General features: G+C 33.3%; 1 protein-coding gene across 22 annotated transcripts in view; it reads right to left on the reverse strand.

Annotated features, from left to right (window-relative positions):
* The window catches only part of LOC145239782 (transcriptional enhancer factor TEF-1-like), a 258,906-nt gene that overhangs the window by 13,289 nt on the left and 228,034 nt on the right, over nt 1-17,583 (reverse strand). For all 22 annotated transcript variants that reach the window (XM_080103264.1, XM_080103266.1, XM_080103260.1 and 19 more), the window contains 3 exons: nt 15,789-15,948; nt 14,013-14,075; nt 8,932-9,039 (listed from right to left, as the gene is read on the reverse strand). In XM_080103264.1, coding sequence (XP_079959390.1) covers nt 8,932-9,039; nt 14,013-14,075; nt 15,789-15,948 — 331 coding nt within the window. The remainder of the gene's footprint in view (nt 1-8,931; nt 9,040-14,012; nt 14,076-15,788; nt 15,949-17,583) is intronic.

Consider the following 17,583-nt stretch of genomic DNA (forward strand, 5'->3'; position numbering starts at 1 on the left):
GTAGCTGTTTATTTGAAACTGAAATCATAAAAGTTGGTCAATCATCTCATAAGATGTATAGCAATAACATACTGAATTTTCAAGACTCTACAACAATTTTAAATTCCTCTACAAAATAAGTCTGGAAACTTATTTAAGGCAATGCATACATTTTAAACAATTGTACAAAAGTAGAATTATATACAAAAAAAAAGAAAAAAAAAGACTGTTTAGAATACTGTGAAGATCATTCATGTTTAGCGAAATAATTTAAATTCTTGTTTTCATTACATCAGCATAACTAAGTCGAATTAAAGGCAGTAATTGAATATAAATGTGTCCCAATGTGTTAAGAGGATCAGTTTTTGTGATGTATGCAATTCAATTACTTCATGACAGAAATAAAAAAAGTGAATGTCACTACAATTCACTGAACCAATTCAAATAAATTAGTACAATGAATGATCGTTACAGAAATGCTTAATGTAAGAAGGACGGAGCGAGTAATGACCCAAATAATTGCTGCCCTCGTATAACCCACCCAATGACTGAATTTCATGCTAAAAGCACTCATTAGATTGAGTAAAGTGACTAACAGAGTGCTTGTATAGGTAAGCAGAAGAAAAAATAATTATTAATCCAGTTGCCTGCCTAGATGGTAAGTCACTTCTCATATGGAGCCAAAAATGCGAAAAGTGCTCAACAATCATTGACAGTGGGAACTAATATGCACATAGAAGGAAGTAATTAATGAAAGTTCAAAAACCATCAAATCAAAAAGGAAAAACATGAACTCTAAAGAAAACTCTTTAGACCATGGTATTTCAAAGCTTAATGCTTCCCAGAAAGAGCAAGGTTATATATATATATATATATATATATATATATATAAAATGGCAGCTAAGAATATAAAAAAAAATAAAGATATAGTATAGGTATATAGAGGCTGAACATATAGTAGAAAAACGTGACAAATAAAAATATAGAAAAGAATAGAAAAAATATAGGGAGAAATCTATAAAAATAAATAATAGAGAAAGATAAAATAATTATATATATATATACACACCAGAAGAATATGTATCTGATGAAGAGAGGGCATGTATAGTAATCTACAGACTTCTTCGTGGTATCATAACTCTGTGTGTGTGTGTGTGTGTGTGTGTTATGATCATGCTTCACATTGGAACTAAAGGTGCTCATGTAGCAAAATCAAAAAAATTTAAGGTAAAAAAAGAAAAGAAAAAAAAAAAAAGAAAAAAAGGTCTTCTGGGTTCAACATATTGCACTGAACAAGAGGGAACGGGGAGGCTCTTTCAAACTTTCAGTTCACATTGGCAAATTATTGCCTCTTGAATTCACCAGTATGTCTTTCGATGAAAGCAGTCTTTCCAACAACACAATCTTTATCGAGATCAATTTAAATGTTGACTTATCAGTTTTGCAAGTCACGTTTTTGTTTTGGGTTATTTTGTTAATATCCTTTCTTCTCTGCTCCTTTTCTTTGTCTATGGTAAACAAGTTTGCTCATTAAGTTCATCATTACCCACCAAACTTAGAGCCTTCATTTTTGTTGACTACCCGGAACAGGGTTTCATTGTCTGATTGCCATGACTGCTTGTTGAGAAGTGTCAAACAAAAAAAAAAAAAAAAAGAAAAAAAGAAGAAAAAGTATTTCTTTTTTTCTTCTTCCTCCTTTTTCATCCATATTTTGCTTGCCTCTCTTTTTTCTCTTGTCCATTTTTAGCAGTAAGCATCCTGGAATCAAAAAGGTTAGGAAGTCCGCCACTACCGTGTGATATTATCAAATGGCTGACTCATCCTTACGAGGTGGAGGGGATGTTGAGACCTGTTGAGCCTTTTATTCGACTCATTCTCTCTTTCTCCCTACGTCAGATTGTTACAGATTCACCCTCTCTTTCTCTGCAATTTATCTCACCCTGGCAATAATTAAAACAAAAAAAAAAAAACCCAAGATATATCTTCTGTTAGCTAAAACAAATGAAATTTAAAATGCATAATCCAACACTGCGATTATATATATATATATATATATATATATATATATATATATATATATATGTATGCATGCGGGTATACATAATATCTCAGAGAAATGAATGCTTCTGCTTTGCATAGTTCCAGGTCACCCTTGGGCAAGGTGTAATACCTGTTAGCCTCCTTCTCAAGTTCTGGAGGGTTACTATACTGTGAGAACTATATATATATATATATATATATATATATATATATTTGCATGCTTATGTGTATATGTCCAGCTGCCAGAGAGGTTAAACTATGACAAAAAAACACGCACACCCTGCCACTAATTAGTCATCTTACTACTTTGGTTTGTCACTGTGCAATCAGTGGTAGGGTTCAAGAGGGTACAATATGTGTTGCAATCATCATGTTGTATTGCAATCATTACATGCAAATATCTTTCCAAACATTCTATGGCGAGTGGTGATGTTCACAGTGTTGGCGGGCTGGAAGTGCATAGCTGCAAATCTGCACATAGGTGACCGGTGATTTATCTAATATCGTTGACAAAATCGCTTATAGGGTAGATGATCTGGTGTCTGAGCAGCCTTCTCTAGGGATACACTGCTCACCCATAAACTTGGGAAGGATCTAGAAAAGGTGACCTAAACATTGTCTACCCTTTTATTAGCTGGTCAGTTTCCTGTGGTCGGCAGCTGCTCCATATTTGCAAGGGAAACCAAAAGAAAAATTGAAAAATATGAAACAAAGAAAATCAAAATTTCATTAGGAGAGGAATAACCTAACTGTTGTTATGTGGAATGTGAGAACTTTGTTAGATATCCTAGATAGTAAAAGACCTGAGCACAGAACAGCTATTGTTGCAAGAGAGTTTGCTAGGTACAGCATAGACATTGCAGCATTGTCTGAAACATGCCTGAGTGACGAAGATCAATTAATGGAAATGGGTTTGGGATACACTTTTTTCCGGAAAGGAAAGCCATCAGGGGCTAAAGCGAGAAGGTGGGATTGGCTTTGCAGCACGGTCAGATTTGGTAAAGAGTATTGAACAGCCAAGCTGTGTGAGTCACAGAATCATGATAATGTACCTCCCTCTTACACACAGTAGGTATATGAAGATTTTATCTGTATATGCCCCTACCATGGATTACCGCAAAGACACCATCACAGTGTTTTACCAAGATCTCAACCATACCATTTCTTCTATTCCTTTATCTGAAAAGATCTTTCTCATGGTCGATTTAAATGCAACGGTGGGTAAAGATGACCATACCTGGGACTCTCTCGACCAATTTGGTGTAGGCAAGGTCAAGATTAATGGTCTGCATCTTCTCCATCTACGCACTCAGTTTGACCTTGCTATCTGTAACACTTTCTTCAGCCACAAAGACGTCCATACATTTACTTTGTAAAACAAAGTCACTTGACTGATTACATTATTTCCTGGAGGGAAGACTTGCAAGATGTTTGTAGTGTGTGGTTCATGCGTGGAGATGAATGTAGCACTGATCACTTTTTTTGTACGTGGGAAGCTGAAAATCTGTAGAAGGAGGAAGTGTAGGTTAGGCGGTGTTAAGATTCCCAGATGAGTTGATGTATCCAAACTGAAATATCCAAGTGTACATGAAAAACTTCGATCCATAGTTAATTCTACTGTTTTCAATGGATCGTGGGTGCATTTTAAAATACACTATGATAAAAGTGGAGATGTTCTTGGCTTCCACAAATCTAAACATCAAGATGGGTTTGATAAGGATTCTGAAATAACAACTCTTAGTTCTAAAAGTGAGTTGCATCATAAAATGTTTTCTGCCGCTAATGAAAATCGGGAGTTCCTCCAACAGTCACTTAAAGCAAACAAAGGTCTTCTCCAAAGGCGACACTGCCAAATTAAAAATCAGTGGTTGGCTAAACTCTGAAATCAAATTCAGATATCTTCCAATCGTAAAGACTAAATGCATGTTTCATTTACTTAAAAAAGCCTTTGGTCCTCAAACATTGTCAGTATCTCCTCTACTTTCGAATGATGGAACTACTCTTATAAAGGGTCCCAACAAGATTGTCTTTTGTTGGAACTGAGCATTAGCCTGATCTCTTTTACAACTCCTTGGATGTTAATGAAGATATCAAAACCCCTCGGATGTTAATGAAGATGTCGTCAAAATGCCATAGAAAGATCGGAGAACAAAATTAAAGATGCAATCAAGGAAGTAACTATTGGGAAAACCCCAGGACTTGTATGGTATTCCTGTGGAAGTCCTCTTACATGGGGTTAACAAGCTTGTTCGTGAAATTCTTCATCTTATTACTGATGTCTAGAAAGGTGTTTCCATCCCATCAGGACTGGGTTGATGGCAAGGGAAAAAGGGCCTGCAGAAGTTATCATGGAATAAGTTTGCTGGAAGCAGTAGGCAAAATATTTTCCAAAGTTCTGCTCAATAGATTGTTAAAGTATATTTGTCCACCTGTCATTCTAGAAAGTAAAAGTGGCTTTTGTCCGGGCAGAGGAACCATGGATAGGATCTTCTCTGCCCAACAGTTGCAAGAGAAATGTACTGAACACTGTGTTTTGCATTATCAGGTTTTTGTTGATCTTACCAAGGCATTTGATACAGTGAAAATGCCCAATGGACAATTCTAGGACGCACACCTCAATTTTTATGGTTACTCAGGGAGCTCCGCACTAATATGAAGGCTTGCCTAAACTTCAGTGGATATCTATTAGAACCTATCTCAGTTAACAATGGTGTAAAGCAGGGTAATACACTTTTTTCTATGTATTTTGCAACTATGCTTCCCTATGCCTTTAAAGATTGTTTTCTGAGTATTTATTTGCATTAAGGAACCACATGTAAAGTCTTTGATCTTCGTTGTTTTCATACGTCTGGTTCGTGAATTACTCTATGCAGATGTTGCTGATCTTGTGGCCCATAGTGAGGAAGATATGCAGGGTATCATGCATTTGTTTTCACAGGCTTGTACATCTTTTGGGCTTACTATTAGCCTTAAAAAAAGATTACGGTCATGTTCACACGTTCACCAGGTAGTTTGTATGTGGAACCAAATATTTTTGTCAATACTGGAGGCTTGTTGTGGTTGACACGTTCGTGTATTTGGGTAGCACTCTTGCCAGAGACGGAACCCTGGATGCTGAAATCAACTACAGGATACAGCGTGCCACTAATGCTATTGGTAGCTTAGAAAGGCAAGTATAGTCTGACAGAGGTATAACCTTTTGTACAAAGATTAGTGTCTATCAACTTTGTATTTTACCATCCTTACTTTACTCTTCTGAAGCCTGGACAACTTATGGTAAACACATAAAAGTCCTAGAGAGAGTACACCAGACACATTCTGGGCATCAAGTGTAACTCTTTTACACCTGATAAGGATGTCCTCATGCGAACTGACGTACCATGCATTTAAAAATTAATTATATGTAACCAGATGAGGTGGGCTGGACATCTAACAAGGATGGATGATGAGAGATTATCCAAGCGCTTGTTTTATGGTGAAATTATACAAGGAAAGCGTCCACAACACAAACCAAAGAAACACTTCAATCACAAAATCAAGGGTAATCTAAAAGCTCTCAGTATTGATGTGTCTAGCTGGAAGATTACTTCCAGTGATCACGAAAAGTAGTGCTTCTGGGTTTATCACAGCTGTGATAGTTTTAAGAAGAAAAAATATGATTATGAAAAAATTAAGTGTGATATCCGAAAGAAAAATATGTCAGATCTGTCAGAGGCTTTTGTGCTAAACTATGCTTGTGATTTATGCGGTAAAATCACTTTATCTGGAACCAGTCTAGCTAGTCATATGCGATCACATGGAAATCAGACTTTCTTGGATGGGGAAAATACTGCAGAGCACAGATGTTCTGTTTGCTCTATGGTCTGCAAAGCGAAGGTTTGCAGCGTCATATCAATGTCAACAGTAAAGCAGTAGCAGTTGACGTCCCTCAATTTCAGCATAAGTGTGACCTCTGTAACAAACTAAGAGCAGAGCTGGTCACCTTCATTTCCATAGAAGGTAGAAATTGCATCTTTACATGTATAAATGTATATGTGTATGAATATATAAATTTAAAAAGAGATCAAAATAAAATATTATATGAAAATAAATTATAAAATGAATAAAATAAACAAACAATATACTACACAAAGTACATAGAAACGGATAAATAATCTACAATAAAGAAAGGGAAAGATGGCCTTCTGTCAAGAAGTGGCAATCACCAAATACGTGTGTGTCTGTGTGTGTGTATAAAGTGGCCTAGCAAGGCCACAGGGGGAGACAACCAAGCAAAAAAAAAAAAAAAAAGAAAAAAAAAAAAGAAAAACCTGAGCAAAATCCATCCCAAAGTAGCAAAACTAAAGCTGGCTTGCCAGCCATGGCACAATATGTACAAATGTCAGCAAATTTGGGCATATTTTATTGGTTTCAAAATATATATATTTTTACAAATTGTCATAAAATTTTAACCATAGAATAGTATTATAATCTTTAAATATTTTCATGTAGTTTCGTCATATACAACTAAAAAGATATGAGCAGTTCAATAATCAATTTGGCTACGAATATAGATATATTCACACACACATAAACAACTCTGCGGATTAAGGACAATCCAATTTGTGTTTCCTTTTTGAAAATTAAATGTTTTTCACATGTTTTATTAATTATTTGTTCACCATTTTTGGCAATTTCATAAGTTTGAAATTTAGGCAACTAGTGATCAGAATTTAACAAATGAAGGCTCATTGGAAAGGTAATGACCTGAATTGTGTAGTGGGCTATGTAACATTTGCCCCCAAGGTCGCATATTATTGTTTCAAAAAGTGGGGATCACTTTTTATATTAACTTAAGGTAAAATGAGCACCAAATTTATGGCCACATTTTTTTTGGGGGGGGGGGGAGGGGGAGGGGTTATTTTAAAAAAATTTTTTTAGGGATGGTGCTTATTGTGGCCTGGTAGACCAACACAAAACCTACTTTAAAAAACTTGTTTTTTTATAGGCTTTCAGGTATGCTGAAAACAAATATCACATTTCAATTTTCCATAAGTATTTTTCTGGGTATTAAGCAAAAGTATGCGCATGCTTGCACATACAATAATGGTCACCACTTATAACAAAGAGTTACATTGCTTAATACCAGGAAAAATACTTATTTTCGCAAAATTTAAATGCAATATTCGTTTTCAGCATACCCGAAAACCTAGAGAAAAGAATTTTTTTAAAGCAGGTTTTGCGTTGGACTACCAGGTTACAATTACCAAATAAACACCACCCCATAAAAAAATAACCGACCACCCCACCCCATAAAAAAAGGTGGCTTTAAAGTGGGTGTTCATTTTACATTAGAAAAGTGATCTCCCACTTTTTAAAACTATAATTTCTTCATATCTTGGAAACTACTTGTTTCCTGGGATTTGAACGGTTATCTTTGTTTTCAGCACTATCAAAAACCTATAATAGTGGTTATTTTAAAGGATTTTTTTTGTGGGTGGAAAGATACTGTACCTTTGTCAATATTTCAATCATAGTCATTAGTTTTCCTAGTTTTGCATATGAATTACAAAATATCTGATATTTCCCTAAGACCTTTGGCCTTGATGGAGGGGAGACTAAAACTTGCTGCTATGGTTTCAAATGATCTGTAATTACAGCAACGGAAGACTTGATTTCAAATATTTCTCTCATGTTATATGTCCCCTCTTTTCGAAATAGGAACGATTATGAATATCTTCAGTATCAAATAATCCTTATATACTGTGAAATTTACTTATGTATGGAATCCAAAATTGTGAGATATAACATATGAAAAATATTTGGAATCAAGTCTCCCCTTGCTGTTATTTAAGATCATATGGAACCATAGCAGCAAGTTTTAGTCTCCCCTCTATCAAGGCCAGAAGTTTTGAGGAAATTTATATATATATATATATATATATATATATATGAAAAAAGGAGAAAAATCTGATGATATAAGTTTAAAAATATAGGCGGCAAACCTAAATGTTCGACGTTTCACCCGTGTTATGTGGGCAATTTTTTACTTTTTCATTTTTGACACACAAGCGAAATGTCAAGCATTTAGCTTTCCGCCTTCATTTTTTAAATCATATATATATGTGTGCGTGTGTGTGTGTAATCTTATGAAGATTAAAATCAACAAATAATGCTACTAAACCTTATGTATAGAATCCTTATTCCAAATTTTGATCAAATTCCATTACATGATTTTGATTGTAGAAAATATCTAAGGCTTAAGCTTAAGAGGACTTAAGAAATTGAAATTCAGAGAATCTTGCTAATGACCATGGATTAAATATAATGCAAATCTGAAATATTTTAATTATCCAATGTGAAGTTGTGCTCATATTCTGCCCCCCACCCCAAAAAAAAAACAATTTAAAATACTCCAAAGAAATTGAAATTTGAAAAATATTCATTAATTATAATAATATAATGGTATAACATAAACATATACAAGTAACTTTATATAAATTGAGATGTATGCGTTTATGAATCATGTATTTGATGGCACAACTTAATAATTGAAAATCATTTAAGATGCGGTTATCTATGTGAAGAATCCAAATCTGCAAATAAAAGATCAATAATTTATCAATCCATAAAATCGTTAAATCTTGAATCAAAATCACATATGAATTTTGAGCAAAATTCCAATAAGGATTTTAAACAATGTTTAGCAGTATTAAAATCTTTATTTTATTTTCATAAGAGGACATAAAATTGGTGCTAAACTTCTATTTGGGAAATTAATTTATCCATTGGTGTGTATGTATATATATATATATATACACACATACACAAATATTATAAATTGGTATTAAAGCTGCAAACAGAAAGACTCAATGTATGCATCAAATCAGAATTTAGTAATAAAAAAAGCAACTTTTCTTAAAAATTACTTACCCAAAATTTAACTAAGAAAAATGCTGATTGTGGCCCCTTGTCATATAACTCTTTCAACCCACCTTTCTTCTCTGGAAATTTGTCATATATCTGCTTAATATCCACAGCCTTTCAAAAGAAAAACAAATAAGTGTGTAATGCTTTCTTTTATGACAGAATATGATGAAATATTTTGCATCATCTTAACATGTTAAATTTAGAATAAAACAAAAACCAAAAACTGCTAAGAAAATTTCGTTTTTTATCCTAAAAAACAACAACAAAACATAATTTCTAAAAAAAATAACTAACAAGTTTTTTGCTCTAAAAAATCCATTAAGCTTTCTAATATAAAAATAATAATTGAACACAATGTCAGATTTTGAGGTAAAAGTGGTCCAGATCTGTTTTATATACTCTTTTTCGACTCGTAATCATCTTCTATAATATAAATCTCACCTGTCTGTTTAAATGTATGCATGTTTGTATATCTGCCTAAAACTTTCGACAAAGGTGACAGATTTTCACAAGATCTGTATCATTTTGAAGCTCAACCCTTCGGACGACAAATATCGAAAAATTAGGCAAAAACATTAATTCCTTCACCTTCACTGGACACTTTTCTACAGGGAGGGGGCGCTTTTTTCGCCAATATTTTCGAAAGTCATCTCCTCTTTTCGATTGTCTAGTCTTAATTTAAACCTACGCCACTTTCGGTTTGGTGATGGGCGCAACAGCAAGGATGTCATCTTTTTTTTTTCACATTTTTTTTTCCTCCTTTGCAGTACGGGTTGGAGCCTGCTTGCCTACTACCACTTTTTTGTTTTGTTTTGCTCAACACACACCTCCAAACACTCGGGCAATGCTGGGTACCCAGGCTAGCCCCAAATAATAAACAATTCTAAAGATCTATATAAAAATGGTCTGGTATTGTTCTTGCCTAATGTATAGAAGAATAGATACTGTCATTCGTCTTTTTTGACTCGTCCTGGATTGCACCTACGTTATTACCATGACTACAACACGACCCAAAACAATATCAAACATGTCTAGAGATTTATGTAGAATATGTAGATTGATCTGTTCTCGACTGTGGAATAGAAGAAAGTATATTGTTGGATGTCTTTTTTGACTCGTCTTGAATTGCTCCTATGTCATCATCATGTACTTTTCGATGGGTGTGACTATTTTATAATACTTGTTGTTGTATAACTAGCTGAGAACTCATATCAATTTACAAATAGCAAAACATAACATAATCTTGGGTGGTCCATTGTGATTTGCTCCGACCAGATTCTGGCCGATAATGAACTCAGAATTCTGAACAATCTACAGAATTATGCAGCATTCTGTCCAGGTTGATATATTCATTTAGATTTTATATATAATTTTTTTTTTTTCAGATATGAAAAGAATTTGATTCTCCTAAAAACTTATTTTCAAGGTTTTATAAAAAAGAAAAGAACTTAAATGTTGGAAAAAAAAAAAAACCTTAATGTTTTTAAGCATTTTTTCAAATATGCAATATACGCACACTTGGTTATATACGTCCATATGTTAGTACACTTCATTGTATATGCAAACTTGCATCTCATGGTTGATGGTTGTCAAAATAAGAAACTCAAACTGAACTTTCAGATGGTACCAGTCTCATCTCCTAATCATTTCTTTTTTTTACAAGGGAATCATCATTATCAAGGCCCAGAGGCCACTCGAGATCAGTAAGTGAGTATCAAGTGTTAATAAATGAACACCATGATAATTAGTAATGGTGGAAATTGGGTAGAATTGGCTCAACAAGAACTTGTTTATGTTGGACTTGAAAACGACCAGTCAGCTGGGAAACAGCCCCATGGTATTGTGTTTCACAGACAGGCAACTATATGAGAAACTTTGCTCCTGGAATTTTCATTTAGTTTTCGGTAAAGATAGAGAATAAGAGAAATTGTTGGTAGTGATTGTAACTAGACAAACATTTGATGCAATTTTTTTACAGGGGTTTGGGCCATAGATTGAAGCTCAGTCTAGCACCTGTCATGAAAATAATGATAGAGCAAAGATACTCACAACGGCTCTTCTATTAGAAATTAGCATAAAGGAGAAGAGTACACCTTCCACTGGATTTCAAAGCCGGTTTTGTATCTCGTCAAGGCAGGAAATGGTGTTCTGAGCAGTCCCTCCCCAGATTTGACAACTATTCTCCATTATAAGATGTATTTGGCTCTTATACAGGGAGAGGATTAAGTTGGGAGTGAGATCCCATCTGTAGTTTATCTTATACAAGTTCCTATAAAGGGACATGAGCTAATGAGACAGCCTCTATTTTTTCAAGATGCTCTCCAAACACATCTGAACACATTATCCTTAACAAATAGATTTTGTATACTTCTATAATCACATTGACACATTGGTTTCCATTAAATCATTGACAGTAAACGGTCAGTATTAAATGGATGACCATTTGGGAATATCATGTGCTATATATGGAGATATGATGATACCTTTATGAAAGCCTCACTGCAAAACTAACATTGTCAAGACTTACGGACTGACAATCACAAATAGAGATTATCCTTTACATATTATTTAACTTTCTCGATGGCTGTAAAAAGACGGAAGATGATTCAGATCGGCACAGTTTTTTAAAAAGAATAGATTTTATAAAGTTTTACATGAAATTTTGATTGTGTGATCATGTATGTCATGTCACTTCTTGCATCAACTCCAGAACATGCTTGGATACTGAAGGCTCTATGAAGCATGGCAGACTAAGAATGACTTGGCTTGAGTAGGTAAGAATTGAATTGGTTGCATACAGCATGACTGATATCAGCCCTCTGAATCAAACTGCACCTAGTACAAGTGTGAGACATTGCCTGGTACTATCTCAGAATCCATAACTCTTGCAACACCTTGTATATCAAAACTGGATGGTGATTATCTACTTATTTACTGTTGTTAACTGAATTCAGTTGACGTTTGTTTATATGAAATTCATGATCAATTTTTGTAATTGTTTAGCTTACTGAAATTTGAATTTTCTTGTAAAGCTTTTTTATTCAATGTAAATGTTCAACAAACCAAATAAAAATTTTCTTGCAAAAAAAAAACAAAAATGTTTTAATTCAAGCAATAATTTTTTTTTTTTTTTTTTTTTTTTTACTAATGAATTATAGCCTATCAACATCTGGTGCCCACTAAAGGATTAGTGTTAAAAAGCTTAAATTAAGAAGTCAATTGGAAAGCAAAATTATCTTTGTACAAATTACTACATAAGAGGTTTCATTTCTTTTAATTCTAAATTATGTAAAACAAATTCAGACTACTGTTCTCATCTGGGGTGCTATTTTTACAATATTTCTATTAATATGACCTCTGACCTTATTCAGGTGTATCTTATCGAACTTGGTAATCTTTCTATCAAACTTGGGAATTTGCATGCAATTTCAAATGGAACCCTTTATTTACGGAATGAGCACATTCTACCTTGGACTTTGAAAGTTTATTGAGATTTACAATTTCACTTTTTTTTTTTTGTTTTTTTTAAAGGCACCAGTTATCAAGGCTTAAAGTCACTCAAGGATAAGGATTAATGAGATAACTAGATTTTCAATTGAATGATGAAGAATAAAAATTATGAGAGGATCGAAATCAACAAATGTTTGTTGATATTGAATTTGAAGAGCATTCAAGGAAACAATCAGTTCTTGTTTAGAATTTCCCTATATAAAAAAACAAAAATGAAGAAAAATATCTATATAATGCATGTACCTGTGACAAAACGAAAATAGCATCTTCCAAAACTCACATAAATTGATCAAGTAGTTTTATTTTTATAAATAAAGTCATTTTTAAGTGGTTAATAGGTATTTGTAGGCATTATAACATAAACCTCACAAGTTTGCAATTGTTGAGTTATATTCCTTTGATTCTAAAGATTTTTTTCAAAAAAGGTGAGAGACGATCACTCCTCAGACTTTTTTTTTTTTTATTTTTTTATTTTTTTTACTCACGTTCACCCCTAACAAGGGATATCGCCACTTGGATGTAACGGGCTACTATTTGGGGCCATGTCTAGGAAAGATTAATAAGATGTTGGTTTAAATTTAAATTTCTGTATATCACTACAGCCAGGGAAGCAAGTCCAAAGGCTAGCTGTTCGAGGGAAGAAGCTATTAGAATAGAAAACTTTCTGGCATTTAGGGACCTCAACAGTGAAGGGGTGAGATTTTATTGCTAAGCAGGTTTGTCAGGGATATGTACGTTGAGGGAGCACAAGTGAAACAAGTTCATCTGAGCACATTCCATTAAAATATTTGTAAAACAGACACAGAGATGCAACAGGGGTTGGAACTTAGTTGACAAAGTGGGACCTATTAGATTGAAAACTCTTTTTTGGACCCTATCCAAGAGGGAGAGGCTAGTGGGAGATGCACCAGCCCAGATGTGGCAATAACACTCCATGCATAGGCGAATGATGGCCTTGTAGAGGTACGGGATACCCTCAGGGGTGAGTAATCTTCTAGCTCGATAGAAGGAACCCAACTTCTTTGCAGCAGCTTTTGCAATGTCCTCTGTGTATTTGTTCCAGTTCATAATGCCTGCAAATGTTAGGCTGAAGAGTTTGAAGGAAGAATTCTCAGGTAGGGTGTTATTTTTGTCATGGATATAGGCAGTTGTAATTGTTAAAGGAGAGCAATTTAGTCTTACTCATAAAATTTGATTTTCTAATTTAAAAATAAAACTATGTGATCAATTTATGTTATTTGGAATATAGTATTCCCATTTCATCCTGTGTACCTACATCATACAGATTTTTCTTTATTTTTGTTTTTTTAATATGGGAAGGAGGGAAGCAAACAATCTCATGGCAATGTGTTCCAACACAGATAGGAAGTTCTTGGAAAGAAACTGTTCATGGAAATTCTTGTTTGATATCAAGCACACAGAGGAAGACAGGAAAGTTCTTTGCAGTGGTGGTAGATAGAAGAGTTCTTGTTGTAAAATTTTTATAACAAACTAAAGATTGGAAATAACAGAGATTGGAGTAAACGGTCTTGGTTCAATGATAACAGTGTCAATATTGTACTCAAATGACTTACCTCAAGCAGAGGATCTGTATAGCTGGCATTGGACCCTATGTGCACAAATAAATGTTTGTGATACTGAAAAAAATAAAAAGCATCCATAAGTAATCAAAACTTTGCAGAAAACAATTATTAAATTACAATTGAGATACAAATGCAAGGAAAGAAAAAGAACTTGTATTTTGATTTTTGTTAATTTGAAGAAAGCTTTTGACAGATTGTCAAGAGATGTTATCTAGTTAGCTTTGCATAAATTAGAAACAAGTGGATGGTTGGTGGGAGGCATTCAAACAATGTACAAAGTTGTGTTTGAATTACCGGTATATTTAGTGACAGACAATTTTTAAGTGAGAGTACATCAGGGATCAGTAGAGAGTTTGTTGCTTTCCATTTGTGTTTAATAAGTATTGTACAAGGAATTTCATATGGGTTGTCAGGAAGAGATGCTGTATGTTGAAGAATTAGTGCTTGCATGTGAAACAAATAAAAGGTATTTATGTTCAGTTAAAGACTTGGAGGAAAGCTATGGAAAGTAAAGATGATTTGAGTATGACTGTTACCAAGACCAAAGTGATGATCATTGAATGGGAAAATCCTCTGAAAGATAGTGCTCAAAAGAGAAATATGTTTATGGTCTAATTTGCTTGTGATTTACGGTGTCCTTGAACAGAGATACTACTGTCAATTGAATTTGTGTATATTTTCCAAAACTTATACTTCCATAAACAACATTGTTTACAAATAAAATGGCTGCTATTTCATTCATGACAAAGATTTTGATATTTTCACCAGGGATCATTTTATTTTCAATTTAAAACATGCCTGTCTTCTTTAAAAGCAAGACCCAATAAATAATAGATTGTACATAGAAAAGATTTTTTCAGACGGAATTGTAGATGGACCATTCTAAATGAAATCAGAATTAAGCATCTCATCTATTGACTCTACAGTCCAGCTAATACCAGAGATGTGTGGGTAGTCAATGGCAAAAATAGTTGAAATTAAAATTAATTTTTCAACCTGTAAACCCTTTCTGTCAGTGTGGAGAGAGAGGGCAGTACAAAAACTTTTTCCATAAAAATCTTTAATCAGTTTCAACTAAAGAAGTCAAAAATAAGAGAAAGACACTGAATGTACATGTGAGATGAGGGTGATGGAAAGAGAGAGTCATTCTTCAATGGAACAAGTCATCTAACTACCCTAACCCATCATCATCAATAGTTTCAAGTGTTAGACTTCATGGCAAAATTAACATTTTCAAGCAAAGAGAATAGAAAAACTAAACAGATAAAGTAAGAAAAAGAGAAAATCCAGCCAAATGGTAACAAAAAAATAAGCTATGGTTATAGTGATTTGTCGGTAATTAACATTTTCATCAAAAAAAAAAAAAAAAAAAAAAAAAAAAAAAATACACACCCACTAGAGAGCATTTTAAGCAAAAATCTGCTTTAATTCAATTGAAAAAAAAGGGGGGGGAACTTACATCACTGTGGTACACTCTAATCATATCTTGTTGATTAAAAATTTTAATCCTTAAACCTGTTACTAAACATAAATGTAGACACAGATTTTTACTTAAAAGGACCAAGTTAATTATAGTATTTATATCCAATTTAAAGGTTAATGAAATCATTTTTTATAATTAAAACCACTTGTTATCTTGTTTAAACAGAAAAGCACCAACCTAAAAATATCAAGAAAAACTAAACAAATGAAGATAACACAACAAAAATTGTAAAACGCTTAACACAGTAAAAATTGTCAGAGGCAGCGTAGAGATTTGATACTTACAGAGTCTGGATCCCGTTGCTGTTCCAAAAATGCAGAAAATTCCACCAGTCGTAACTTTGGTCCTGCAATGGATCTACCTTGCCAAGGAGGTGCCACCTCGTTGTGTGAAGTGTTAGGTTTTGTATCCAAGCCATAAGGAGGAGTGCTGAATGGCTTCACACTTAAAGAGAGAGAGAGGAAGAGAGAGAGAGAAAGAGAGAGAGAGAAAGAAAGAAAAAGAAAAATTATATTAGCTGTAAAACTTCAATAAAAAAAAATTGTATTAGAGACAAAGGAACAAAAGTTCTAGTTATACTTATTTAACAATGATCAAGCATTTACCTTCAATACTTTGGACTATAAAATAAAAATGTACACACAAACATTAAATTAGTTGCTATATTTATAAAGAGAGAGAGTGCTTACATTTTTGGAGACTGAGTTTCTCATATTGTGCTTTTCATAACACCAAGCAAGAAACTGGCAGTCACCATGAATTGTCTGTTGACAGTCTCCAAACTTTACATCCATATTTGTGTATATTTTGGAAGCAAATCATTATCCAAGCAATTAAAATTAAAATCTAGTTTATTTTTAAAATTTTATTTATATTTTTCATTAATCTTTTGACTGAGTAATCTTCCGAATATCAAGGAGTAATTGGTGTAGTAAGAATTTAATATGGTCCATCTAAAAAATAATTTTGATCTTCGTGCTTGTCATCACAAGGTGAATATATATTTCCCCCAGAACCTCTGGTCTTGATGAAGGGGAGACTAAAACTTGCTGCTATGGTTTCAAATTGCCTTAATCGGGGAGACTTGATTCCAAATATTTCTCATATATCTCCTCTCTTTTGAGAATAGGGTACTATTATGAATATCTCCAGTATCAAATAATCCTTATACACTGTGAAATTTACTTTATGTATGAAAACCAAAGAAGAGAGATATAACACATCAGAAATATTTGGAATCAAGTCTCCCCTTGCTGTTATTTCAGATCATTTGAAACCAAGGAAAGTTTTAGCCTCCTCTCCATCAAGGCCAGAGGTTTTGGGGAAAATATCAGATATATTGTAATTCATATGCAAAACTAGGAAAACAAATGACTATGATAGAAACATTTTATATCTGTAAAAAAGTGCCAAAAATAGGCTCTGGATAATGGATGATCCCCTTAATGTGTGACCTTAAGAGAAAATGCCAATTACCTTTTTAACGAGCTTTCATTTGTTAAATTCTGATCAATAGTCACTGAGATTTCAAACTTATCAAAAAAGGTGGTATATTTATATCTGTCTCTCTCATATATATATATATATATATATATATATAATATATATATATATATATATATATATATATATATATATATATATATATACATACATACATACATACATACTCGTAGCCAAATTAAATATTGAAATGCTTATATCTTTGGTTTTATGAGACTAAACTACATGTAAAATTGCAAGCTTTTTGAAGATTTTAATACTATTCTATGGTTAAAATTTTATGACAATTGGTAAAAAAGAACCTATATTTTCAAACCAATAAAATATGCCCAAATTTGTCTACAGTTGTATAGGTAGTGTCCTGGCAGACCAGCTTTAGTTTTGCTGCTTTGGGATGAATTTTGCTTAGGGTTTTTTTTTGCTTGGTTGTCTCCCCTGTGGCCTTGCCAGGTAACTAATATTGAAAGTCATATCATTGCATATTCTTACAATAAAAATGAGTAACAAGATGTTAAGTGTTCATTATTATATTTTGAAATTTTAAGTAGATATTCTGAAATAATATATACAAAGAAC

Source organism: Euprymna scolopes, chromosome 19 (genome assembly GCF_053919585.1).
Source record: "Euprymna scolopes isolate OS-2025 chromosome 19, ASM5391958v1, whole genome shotgun sequence".
Classification (NCBI taxonomy): Eukaryota; Metazoa; Mollusca; class Cephalopoda; order Sepiida; family Sepiolidae; genus Euprymna; species Euprymna scolopes.